The sequence below is a fragment of the Meriones unguiculatus genome, chromosome 14, assembly GCF_030254825.1.
Source record: "Meriones unguiculatus strain TT.TT164.6M chromosome 14, Bangor_MerUng_6.1, whole genome shotgun sequence".
NCBI classification, from domain to species: Eukaryota; Metazoa; Chordata; class Mammalia; order Rodentia; family Muridae; genus Meriones; species Meriones unguiculatus.
In genome coordinates, this window is record NC_083361.1 from 26,623,144 (window position 1) to 26,636,710 (window position 13,567).

The following is a 13,567-nucleotide window of genomic DNA, read 5'->3' on the forward strand; positions in this document are numbered from 1 at the left end:
TCCTCCTCTTCTTCTTTCTTCTTCTTCTTCTTCTTCTTCTTCTTCTTCTTCTTCTTCTTCTTCTTCTTCTTCTTCTTCTTCTTCCTTCTTCTTCTTATGTGTATGAGTGCTCTGTTTTCATGCACACCAGAAGAGAGAATCAGATTCCATTACAGATGTTATGAGCCACCATGTGGATGCTGGGAATTGAATTTAAGACTTCTGGAAGAGCAGATAGTGCTCTTAACCAATGATCCATCTCTCCAGATCCCCATCTTAACTTCTTTCTAAAATGTTTTCATTCAGTTTTATACACAGAACTTGAGCTTCATGAGGATATAACTCATCAAAAGGCTTTAAATTAGCATTTAAAAAGTCATCTCATAGATGGTTTATTTTTAATATTAAACAATTCAACATATGTTATATATATATATATATATATATATATATATATATATATATATATTCTGTGATGCTTACATCAACCTATTCTATATACTCCAGGATATAGTTAATTATTTAAAAATAAATCTATACCTTTTGCCAATTTATGCCTGTGTACTTTATTGTGCAACTCAGAAAAATATGGGGTTTGTCTTACATAACCATGATGCCATTGTAGCACCATATACTCAGAGAATTTGAGATTCTATCCTTATTCTTTCCACCCCCTTCTTTCCTATCCTTAGTAACTAACCTTAAGAGTTTCTTTTTGAAAGCCTGACTTATCCTTGCATCTTTTTAAGCATATAATATTCGTGTACATGCTTATATAGTCTGCTTTCACACATGAGATTTATATTACGGTATTCTGTGCCTTATTTTCTTACTTAACAATATATTATAGGCTTCCATTGATATTGGTAGGTAAAGAGTCTTGTTTGCTGTTAAAACTAGCTAATCTGTTAAGACTTAATCAGCCAATGTTCTATTGATATACATCTTGGTGTTATTATAATACTGCAGAATAATAATATCCTATGATATACATAAGTTATGTTTTGTTTTCTCTTTCTTTCTTTCTTTCTTTCTTTCTTTCTTTCTTTCTTTTTGTTTTGTTTTTCAAGAAAGGGTTTCTTTGCATAACAACCCTGGTTGTCCTGGACTTGAACTCACAGAGATCCACCTGTCTCTGCCTCCTGAGTGCTGGGATTAAAGGCATGCGCTACCATGCCCAGCTGCCAGTTTGTTCTTTGTCAATGTGTCCTTTGAAAAACAACTATTAGGGCCAGTGAGATATATGGCCCAGCAGGTAGGGGTACTTACTGCCAAGCCACATGATCTGAATTTACTCCCCAAGCCCTACATGATAGAAGGAGAGAAATGATTCTCTCACATTGTCCTCTGACCTTCACATGTATACCATGATATGGGCACACACAGATACACATAAATAGAATTTAAACTCTAGAAAAGAAATAGATTAATGGCTCAAAATGTAGTCAAACCCTTTCTTCATAATTAGTTTTGGACCCTACTTCCTGTTTCCCTGGTAAAGCTAAAAAAAAAAAAAAAAAGAATCAGCTTGGTTCCTTCTCAAAATCTAAATTATCATATGAAAACGTATAGTTTTCAGGGCTTCACTGAGGCCCTAAGAAATAAAAGAGAAAATTATTTCTGGTTAAAAGAACAGAATCTGGAGCATGGTGGTGCACACCTTTAATCCCGGCACTCAGGAGGCAGAGGCAGAAGGGTCGCTGTGAGTTAAAGGCCAGCCTGGTCTACAAAGCAAGTCTAGAACAGCCAGGGCTATACACAGAAACCCTGTCGCAAAAGAGAAAAGCAAAAACAAAACAAAACAAAACAAAACAAAGATCAGAATCTGAGTTTTACTTCAGGTCCCTGTGTGGACAGTCTAAGTTGCCTCAAACACTACTTATTGTCTCCTTCCTAAAGAGTTTCTCCAATTGGGCCTGTCAATCACCTAGCCAGGAGACTAACCCTCAAAAGAAGGTGACTGTCAGGCACATGCCTTTAATTCCAGCACTTGGTAGGCATAGGTAGATAGACCTCTAATTTCAAAGCTAGACTGATCTACAGAGTGAGTTCCAGGACAGCCAGGACTATACAGAGAAACCCTGACCCTGAAGCAGAGAAAGAGATAGAGAGAAAGAGAATTGGAAAAGGATGTGAAAGACATGTTTTAATTATGTCACATCATGACATTCAAACAAAGGTCAAATATATAGCAGAGAGATTGTATGGCACATTAACTGGGAAGACTACCCCCATTTCCATTTCATGTGGAACACTTGTAACTACTTTTCCAGGAAGATAAAAGAGATTCTCCTGCAGAGACTCTAGAGTGGCTATGTGTGGTGGCACATGCCTTTAATCCCAGCACTCAGGAAGCAAAGGCAGTGGTAGGCAGATCTTCTGTGGCTCTGAGAGCATCCTGGTCTACACAGAGAGTTCCAGGACAGCCAGCATTAAACAGTGAGACCCTGTCTCAACAAACAACAATCTATAGCATTGGTCTCTGGCCTATTCTGCTTGTTTCAAAGAAACCTAAAATCCTAGACTTTCCTTCCCAATAACGTTATTTTTGCTCTCTAGCATCTTTATGGTTACCAAACACACAAGTAAATATTAATGACTCTGAATTGATGTTATGTCTTTGCTTCATTTCCTTAAGAAACAGTGGCATAGATGAAGTCTGAGGGAAAATTTGAATGAGGAAACATGGAGGGCACCTTCCATTCTTTCTCTGGCCACAGAGAAAGTTGTGCAGGAGTGTCTGTACAACTAAGTCTCATTCATCTAATTAAAGGCTTTCCCAAAAGAATCCCAGTTTAAAATGTGACAAGACAAAGACAGCCTTTGCTGTAATCGACGTGTTTCATCCCCAGCATCCAGTTTCTCACCATTCCCCTCAGTTTCTGCTGCTTAAGAAACTTCTGTGCGAGCAGTGTAGGCCATCTTACCACTCTTCCAGTCCATGCAATTATGCAAGTAGAAGGCTATGTGCACAGAACTGAATGTTCACTGACAGAATGGATGAAAGCCACAAGTGCTGTTTTAATCATGAGAATGCCTTCAAATGGCTCTCTGAGTGTAGTGGGTATCAAGATTTATAACGGTTTCATAAATTTGAAAAGATCTATGGTTTATTAAATGCTGCTTGTTAGAGAGGCATGCTTGCAATAACCATCAATAAAAGTTTATAGAGCTGGTGTGCTGATGCATGTCTTCTAAGGATTTCTGAGTTTGAGGCCAGACTGGACTACATGGTAAGACCCGATCTCAAGAAAAAAATTGGGAAAAGGAACATTAGGAAGACATGTAATATATGTGTCCATTTGACTGTGGTGGTAGTCATGCTTGTGTGCACATAACTAAAGTCTTCAAGCTGTATATATTAAGTACATGCAGCACTTTGTATGCAGCAATCCTTTTTTACTCCACCCAATCCTTTCTTTAAAAATTAGATGCAATACAATCTACACACAAAGCATGATGTTGGTGTAGTTAGATCTATGGTTTTCCAGAACTAGAAGCTGTTACTTGGTGCTAAGTCCCACAATCACAGTAATTCCTAGTGAGTGAAGAGAGGGAAATACTACCTCTTTCAACCTAGACATCTACTATAGGTAAAAGAACACAACACATGAACCTTTATCTTTCCCAAAATGCAAGTACTACAAAAGATTGTGTAAACCTGACTCCAGAGGATTTTAGAATTTTCTTTAAGCTGAGGTTTTCAAAGCAAAACCCATTATGCTCAGCTTTTCCCTGTTGCCACGTCATCAGCTTTCTGTACCCACATAGCCCTTAGCCTTCAAAGCCCTCAGTGATATCTTTCTCCCTTCTGCCTGAGATCCCACAGCCTGATGAGTTAGATAAATTATGTGTCAAATCTTGGCAGCCATCTCTCTTACTTGAAAGATCAAGTTATCCTTTGAAAAACATGAAGGACAAAAACATTACCAGTGCTCCCAAGTTCAGAGCACAGAGGACACTGAATGACAAAACTCAGCACACACCATACCTACCATACTTGTAGAGAGCCACCAGCCATTTCCTTTCTCCTTCTACTGCCATCTGCTCAATCTTTAGTCTTCATGGCTTCTATGCCTCTGTGCATGATGGTCTATCCTTCCTCACTGTCTGATGGAAAAATCCATCACCACCCTTGAAAACACTGCTATGTGCTACAGCCCCCAGAAGGTAGTCACCCCCTTCTCAGAGCTTTTATAAGCTTTGTTCTTATCTCTAGGGGAACACCTGTCACATTATGCCACAACTACATGGTGAATTTAAGGTCATGGCTACTGCCTTAATCATCTATTGATTAGCATAGCCCCTGGAAGGAAGTACATATTCAATGCATTTTTAATGAGGAATGAGAGCCACTGTCAAAATTGCCATATATTTCTCTCAAAATAGCATAATAATGTTGCTTTCAGTATGGTTTTCTTTGCTATAAATAAGTGTGATCAAAGAAAGAATAAGAGCATGATTATGTCAATTACCACAAATTTACCCAAAGAATTGGAGAAGAATTCTTACAATCAGAATGTTAAGCATGACTTTAGTTAAGCATGACTCAGTGACAAAGGTGTTAACTACGTGCCTTCTAAAGTTCTCCTTTCTGTCACTTGAGTGTAACAGAAAAGTGCACACTTTGTGTCAGAAGTTATTGTTTACATAACTTAGGGAGGGTAAATCTACCCTCATGTGGGGGGGCATATCCTAAGCCCCAGAAAAATCACTTTAAAAGATTAAAAGAGAGCTGACAGTGCAGTGGTAGACAGGTGTCTCGTACCACAGGGATCTTGGTTTGATTGCCAGCACAACAAAAGAAAAACAGAAAGGGTTTTACAGTTGAAAGGGACCTCTTGTTATGGAACCCAGTCCTTTACTGTACACAAACCTCTGTACAATGCCTGATAAAAGCTCAGCTAGCTTTCACTGGAAACTTCCATGGCTGGGAAATACATTACCCAAGGTATATGATTCCCTGTTCTGACTATTATAATGTCCAAATTGAGCCCAAATCATTAGCCATAACTGAGTCTGTCCGTCCTTCTAAATTTCAGTCTTTGCTTCTTTGCCCCAGCTCCCCAAAGACAGGGTTTCTCTGCGTAGCCCTGTCTGTCTTGGAACTTGCTCTGTAGACAAAGCTGGCCTGAAACTCAGAGACCCACCAGTCTTTGCTTCTTAAAACCCAGGGCATACTCCTTCCTTATAGAGCTCTATAAAGAACAATATATAGCTATATGATTATCCCAAGGCTTTTCTGGTTTCACTCAACTACTTTTCATATTGTTCAACTTTTCCACCAAACTAATTTACGCCTCAGAATACATTCCAATTTGTCTCTAATATTTCTAAACTGAAACCTGGAACATACTCCAACTACTTGTAGGCAATTTCCCAGAAGAGCACTAACGTGTGTTTAACATACCTCTCATCCATTATTCCATACTTTTCAAACTCATCCCGAGTACCAAGTTGAACCTTGGCAATGGTTAGGAGCAAGAGGATGGGTAAAACTTGGGTATAACATGAAATAAGAGAATTGATCTAATTCTGAGACTGGCTCTCTAGCTGAGAGTGAAGTTGCCGAAATAAGCCATGGCTATATCAAGGACACTGAAGGCTTCTAAACAGTCAAAGAGCAACATTTGACAGGAGGCAGTGGCAGTATCCTGTACCTAATTAGGTTTTAGAATAGCATCTCAATCATCAGTTACAGAACATGAGAATCAGGACTGAATCCCCAGCAAGAGAGTTTGCATAGTATGAGGCAAACAGAGGAAAAAAAGACTAGGGTGGAAAGGGACTACATTTTAAGAGTAAACTGAGGTAATAAGAATTAAAGAGGATTGGGGAGGTCATAAAGTCACTGAATTACATCATTTCCACATCTGTAAGTATAAGATGCTTATGTAAAAACAGGGATAATAACACAAACTCTCAGGAAGTATTGAAATATTTATCAGAATAATGTATGCAAAGAAATATAGTATTTATTCAATGTTATTACCATACCTCAAAAATGTAAGTTCAATGAATTTAAAAATATTTCCTACTTAGAAACTGTCAAAATTATTTATCAAAGCATTTTGACTATTTTTTTCAGTACTATGTCTATTGTTTTCCTTTGTGTGCACATGTGTATGTGTTTGTATGAGGCAGCAGAGGTCAATGTTGGGTGTCTTTCTCTATTTTTGTTCTCTTTATTATTTTTGAAAACGAACCTCACTAAACCTTAAGTTTGTAATTTAGCTAAACTTGCTAACAAGCCCTAAGGATTGAACTGTCCCCACTTCCTTCCCCCAAGCACTGGGGTTACAATGGCTCACCATGATGCCTGGTTTTTTTTATGGGTTCTAGGAACTGAACTCAGGTCCTTGCATTTGCTCACTGAGCCATTCATCCATCTCCCCAGCTTTATATATACTTAACATGTATAAAATATATTTTTGGAAAACTGACCAAAGGTGATATGAATTGGCTGGAAATGCATTATAAAAAGCATGATATGTGATTTCTTACATGTATTTCTTTATAATGTGGCTATAACAAATAGCAAATACACTTCAGGCTTTAATTTTAAATACTAGAATAGCTTTATTATAAATATTTGGAAACACTGAGTACAGTGGCATAGGCCTGTAATCCTAGCACTAAGAGAGGCAGAGGTGGGCAGATCTTTTTGAGTTCAAGGCCAGACTGGTCTACAAAGTGAGTCCACGACAGCCAAAACTACACAGAGAAACTCTGTCTTGAAAAACCAAAAAACAAAATAAAAAATAATAAAATACTCAGAATCAAAACTTTGTAAGTGGCAAAACCTGGTAGCAAATGTCTTTAATTCCAGTACCCATGAAGCAGAAGCAGGTGGATTTCTGTGAGATTAATGACAGCCTGGCCTATATATTGAGTTCCAGGCCAGCCAGGGTTACTCTGTCTCAAAAATTTTAAAAATATAAACTTAGTATCATCAATTATGTCAGAATTTTCTAGGTGATGGACATAGCATTTGCTGCAACTCCCTTTGCAGGTCCTTACCCAGCACCTTGCTCTTTTTCATCTATTATCTAATTATCTGAAACTTTAGAGGAGTGGGCACTGCCCAATGAGGGTATGTGGCTGCTCTGGTCCTATGACTGAGATCCAGAGCACCAGGAGTGACATCATCTTTAACAATAAAATGCTCCTCTTGGTAAGCAAAAGGCCTACGTATGAAACTCAGACTTGAGGAGCTGCAGTCCAGTTCATCAGCTGTCCAGTTTACTCTAGCTTAATACAGCATCAGTTTGTGGCACTCCAAAAGGATCTTCTCTGAAGTCATTGTATGGTAAGGAATTTATCAATTGCCCTTTTAAATTCTGTGAGATTTAGATAATTGAGCAAGTTTTTAGTACATAATACTTTCTACCAATATTATGCCACTTTTTTCATTGAAAATGTTAGCTAAATATAAAATATAACAATAAAATAAGTTTAGGGTAAGAAAGTCAGGAATCATTTTTATGATTAAAGTTTCTTGGGATATCTCATTTTTTAAAACCACCTGAAAGTACAGAAACCCGATGAACATTGGCATGATACACTTTAGTTACATCCTTATCAGAAATTTGGAATAAAACAGGCTGTCGGTGAGACAGTAATTCTGATATAAAAAGTCAACAACAATTTATCACATGGGAGTATTTGTAGGATATCTTTATCTAGATTTTAAATGTTATGGCTTTTAAAAAGCTTAGCCTGCATACAATGGCTGCAAAATTTCCCTTTCACTGAATATTTACTCCTCTTACATATAGAATAGTGTTTTCTAATCTTTAAAGTTATGTGTGCATTTTAAGGATGGCTTCAACTCTTCTCATGGCATTGCTAGGTAAGTCTATCTTCCTCAAAAGAACAAGGAAATAGAGCAGAGATGTCACCAGAACTGAACTAGGTTTAGACACCAATGCTCCTGTCTGCCAGCTACAATGTTTGTGACTGACACAGTGTAGAAGGTTTTTCTTTATTTTTATTTTGTTTTTTTATTATTAGTTATACTTTATTAACTCTGTATCCCAGCTGTATTCTGCTCCCTTATTCTCTCCCAAACCCTCCCTCTCTCCCTCATCTCCCTGCCCCTTTCCAAGTCCACTGATTGGGGAGGACCTCCTCCCCTTTCATCAGGTTTTATCTGGTATCTTCAGGACTGGCTGCAAAGTCCTCCTCTGTGGCCTAGCAGGACCACTCCTCCCTTGGGGGGTGGGGAGGTCAAAGAGCCTGCCATTGAGTTCCTGTCAGAAATAGTCCCTGTTCCCCTTACTATAGGAAACCAACTGGTTACTGAGCTACCACAGGTTTCATCCGAGCAGAGGTTCTAGGTTATATCCATACATGGTCCTTGGTGGAGTGTCAGTCTCAGAAAAGACCCCTGTGCCCAGATATATTTGGTCCTTGTGGAGCTCCTATCCTTTCCATGTCATACTAACTCCCCCTTCTTTCATTTGATTCCCTGTACTCTGCTGACTTTTGTTACTCTACTCATAGCTTTGCAGTGAGTGCACAGTGAAGAGAAATGGTGCAAGCTGTAAGGTCTCTTATGCTACATTTAAGGATGCAGTTTCCTTTTAAAAAAGAAACATAATTCCTATTGTGTGTGTCTCTTAAAAAGTAGAATAGTGAGTATGTTTTTAAAGTGCTACTATAATAACGTCTGCAACCATGGACCTGAAGATTAAGCCAAATATGCACACTTACTTATGAGCAAGAACTAGAAGGTATACTAAACTATAACTGTTAAGTTGAAGCTATAAGATGTAGATACTCATTTATTAAGGGTCAAAGCTCCTAGAACATATTATAAAAAACTAATTTAGAGCCAGGCATGGTGGCGCACACCTTTAGTCCCAGCACCTGGGCAGCAGAGGCAGGTGGATCTCTGTGAGTTCGAAGCCAGCCTGGTCTACAGAGTGAGCTCCAGGGCAGCCAGGGCTGTTACACAGAGAAACCCTGTCTTGGAAAAAAACAAACAAACAAAAAAAACCAACCAACCAACCAAAAAACTCAATGATGACAACGATAAAACTAATTTGATTTTTTTTTTTTTGAGACAGAGTTTTTCTGTGTAGCCTTGCTGTCCTGGAACTAACTCTGTACATCAGGCTGGCCTAGAATCACAGAGGCTTGTCTCTGCCTCCTGAGCGCTGGGACTAAAGTTGTGTGCCACCATCATCCAGCTATAACACATACTCTGTGTGTATGTGTGTGTAATCACAGATTTGTGTGCTCATGTGAAGGCCAGAGGTTAATGTTGTATATCTTTCTCTATCACTTTCTTTCTACTTAAAAAAAAAAAAAATTTCCCAATGTTAGAATTACAGGTGCACTGTAGCTGTGCCTGATATTTTTTAGGATCTGAATTCAGGTCCATGCTCGTACATCAAGCATTTACTAACTGAACCATCCTCCTAGCCACAGGACATTTTTTTTTCATTGTAAGAGGTGTTACATTATTAATACAGTAAACATAGCAATATTAAGCCAGGCATGGTGACACATGCCTGTAATCCTAGCACTCTGGCAGGCAGAGTCAGGTGGATCTCTGTGAGTTTGAGGCCAGCCTGGTCTCCAAAGTAAGTCCAAGACAGCCAAGGCTACACAGAAAAACCCCGTCTCAAAAAACAAAACAAAACAAAAAACATGGGGGAAAAAAGATAGCAATATTAAACCTTATAGTTAGACGCATTGGTAGAGACCAAGGCAGGAGGCTAGTTGAGCTACATAGCAAGATCTTATCACAAAAATAAATAGAAAATCCTGCAAATTTGGTATTTATGGTTATTATGCTAGCATTTGAAAACAACCTTAGTCATGGAAACAGTGTTTGCTTACTAAATAGTGATTGTTTACCTAATTCGGTTAGTAAATTTCAAGCCTATTATAAACAAGTAGGTATAGCCAACATACATAAGGGAGGAAATCCTCAAAACTGCTCTTCATTCAGTGTGTGTTTTAAATAATATATGCTAAAATTTATACAAGAAACCTCTGAAAGCTACCTAAGAATGTCAGGCATCCAACTTCTCTAAGTTATGTGTACAAGCTATATTATATATATATGCATCTGTTATATAAAGAGGCTGATTCCAAAGACTCATGAAAAATAGCTCAATTAATTATTGCAATCTCAGCTAATGACTGCTTGCTTAGATGGTTATGAACAACAATTCATGGGACTGTACTTACATACTTTAGAACACTGGCAGTATTTTAAAATGCCTCACTGTTGCTTCTCCTTTTAGGAAAGATGGTGTCTACAAAAGCCATGGCTAAAGTACTGACCGCCATGCTGGCAGTTTGTCTTCTAACCCCCACAGATGGGAAACCTGTTAAGTAAGTGCTACAGCCCATTCTGCCCCGGGAGTTGTGGGCCTGAGCTTTTGCAGTAGGTTTTATGTTGGGGGTATGGGGAACTAATGGAGTGGTCCTCTCTGCCCTTTCTAGGAAGAGAGCTGTCAGTGAAATACAGCTAATGCACAACCTGGGCAAACATCTGGCCTCCGTGGAGAGGATGCAATGGCTGAGAAAGAAGCTGCAAGATGTACACAATTTTGTTAGTCTTGGAGTTCAAATGGCTGCCAGAGAAGGCAGTTACCAGAGGCCCACTAAGAAGGAGGAAAATGTCCTCGTTGATGGCAATCCAAAAAGTCTTGGTGAGGGAGACAAGGCTGATGTGGATGTGTTAGTTAAGGCTAAACCTCAGTAAATGCTGCTATCCTCCCTATAGTGCAGGGCCTCAATATTCTATGCTGCTACCTTTTCAAGCTCTATGAAGATCACCAAGTGCTAATACTCCTACTGTAACCAAAATTTGAAATTTTTTGATTCCACTTTTGCTCATTAAATTCTCTTTCAATGATTCCATTTCAGTATGTTCTTTTTAAAGCATGTTATCGCAGAACTTATAAAAGAATAAATGACACATTTCTACTTCTCTCCTTAAATACAAAATAAAACTTTAATGATCAAGAATCAAATAAGTAATGTTACTTAACTTGTTAAAACTATGTGTCAGGGCTGGAGGGCTGGCTCAGAAGTTAAGAGCACATACTGCTCCTTCAAATGACTTGAGTTTGGTTCCCAAGACCTCATCAGGTGGCTCATAACCACTTATAAGTCCAATTCCAGGAAGATCCAATGCCCTTGGCCCCTGCCAGTGCTTGCTCATGCACACATACCCACAGATACTCCCACACATTATAATTTAAATAACAAAAATACCTAAAATAAAAACCATGTCTCTTGTCACAGTGTACCCAAATGGCTTTGTTGACGTGAGTTTGTAAAACACAAGGAAAAAAGTCCTTAACTCATTTACCTCAGTTCGCTATTTTGAACACTGGTGTTTAATTCCAGACTAGTTTCCCAGAGTCACATTAGCTTGGTATTGCTTTCCTCACCTGCTCTTCAGAAAGCCCAATGAAATTATTATTTTTTTTTAAGATTTATTTATAATGCTTACAGTGTTCTGCTTGCACATACACCTGAATGCCAGAAGAGGGCACCAGATCTCATTTTATAGATGGCTGTTAGGCATCTTGTGGTTGCTGGGAATTGAACTGAGGACCTCTAGAAGGGCAGCCAGTGCTCTTAACCTCTGAGCCATCTCTCCAACCCCCAATGAAATTCTTAGAAAATGGGCAGAAAGTGGTTTGAGACTTGACTGCAAAGCATTTGCCTTTACATAAACTCACAGTATATATATATATACTCTGAACACTAAACTTCAGGGAACAGAAATATAGTTTTTATCAATTATTCACAAATCTTTATTTAGTATTCATTATGGAAAATGTATTTATCTATCTTATATCACACAGACATGGTTCTTGTCATCATTGGAGCCTCTAAATGTTGGCATTAATTAGTACTAACTTTGGGAAGTTCTAAGTATGAGAAACACAATATAGCCAGGTGGTGGTGGCCCATGCCTTTAATCCCTGCAGCTGGGAAGCAGAGGCAGGCAGATCTCTAGAAATCTGAGGCCAGCCTGTTCCACAGAGTGAGTTCCAGGACAGCCAAGGCTCTACAGAGAAACCCTGTCCACAAAAAAACAACAATCACCATATACTACAGGGGTGCAAAATAAGGATCCTATGGTATTTACATCAGTGATACCCAGCAAAATATTATGCAGTAATGGAAATATCCCATAGTTTGTGTTGTCGGTAGTGATAGTCATGTTCATGTTCATCCAAAAGATGGCTAGTATGGCTGTGAAAACTGATTTAAAATTGGTCATTAATTTTGTGGTTGGTATTGGACCTCCAAGTTGTAGGCCCTCTAAACACCTACAGGTTTTCACTTCCAACCACTTAGTGGCATCAATTAAATATTATAAATGCTTGTGATAAAAGCTAACTGATTTGCTGCTTTTTCCTTTCAAAATAGTAAAACTTACTATTTAAAAGTTTGTATTAAAACATATGTATGCTTTCTTTAAACAAACAAACAAACAAACAAAAGGCTGGGTGTAGTAGCATGCTTTTGATCCTAGCACTCAGGAGGCAGAGGTGGGTTAATCTCTGCAAGCCAGAGGCCGGCCTAGCCGCCTATACATCAAGTTCCAGACCAATCAGGGCTACATGATGAGAGTGTCTCTTAAAAGTAAAATGGACAGATACTACTTACTGTTCAGGTTACACAGTCGAACTTTCTTGTCAGTCCCTCTTTGATCACATAACCCACACTCTCTTTCTTCTCTCATATCTAAATATTTTCAGATTGGCTACACTAATGTTATATTTTCAAATAGTTTCTTTTGCAAGACATGGAATCAGTCTTTTCAGCCTAAGCCCAGTCTTCTCACTTTCATTTTTTTACTGTCAGCATCTAAATTAGTTTGGATAATGAAATTGATATTAAAATGATTCAAAGTATTTTTACCCTAAATTAACTAAATCTGTTAATTGGTTTTTTGAGACTGGGCATCTCTATGTAGCTCTGGCTGTCCTGGAACTATGTAGCCCAGGTTGGTCTCAAACTCAAGCAGGTCAACTAGACATTTACTTGTGTAACATCACCTGAATATGACTAGTGGGTACTCATAGCGTGGTCCTTCCACACCATCCTAGGTTTGTCTCCATTCCAGGTAGCCAGCAGTATAAAATTATTGTGGATGTGCCAGACCTGGAAAAGCTGATATTCTAATTTTGAAACACAACTGTAATATTTTGAGGGAGTATATTAAAATTAAATATATTAGTTTTAGGACAAATTATTGTCTTTATTATCTCATCTAGTCCATCAGCACTGTAAGGTTCCTAATTGACTCTCATCTCTTTTTATGCTTTTTAAATAGGCTACATTTTTCCTCTGGATTTTATGCAGCTCATGTTAATTACTAAATACTAGACAGATCTGTGTCTATCCTGAAGGGAACCTAAGGTTTTTTTTTTCTAGTTGATTTTTTGTGAAGAATATTGTTTTTTCCTACACCAAAAATCTTGTTGAACTCCTTTATTAATTAAAATTATCTTTTCATAGTTTTTTTCTATACTTGATCATGCAAAATAATGGTACATTTATCTCTTTTCTCCTTCTTATTACACATCCTTTTTTCTTATAATTT

General features: G+C 38.2%; 1 protein-coding gene across 1 annotated transcript; it reads left to right on the forward strand.

Moving 5' to 3' along the window:
- Window positions 1-10,243: 10,243 nt before the first annotated feature.
- On the forward strand, window positions 10,244-10,702 carry Pth (parathyroid hormone). Its single transcript, XM_021659814.1, has 2 exons — window positions 10,244-10,329; window positions 10,441-10,702. Exons 1-2 carry the CDS (start codon window positions 10,244-10,246, stop codon window positions 10,700-10,702), a joined length of 348 nt encoding a protein of 115 aa, XP_021515489.1.
- Window positions 10,703-13,567: the final 2,865 nt, after the last annotated feature.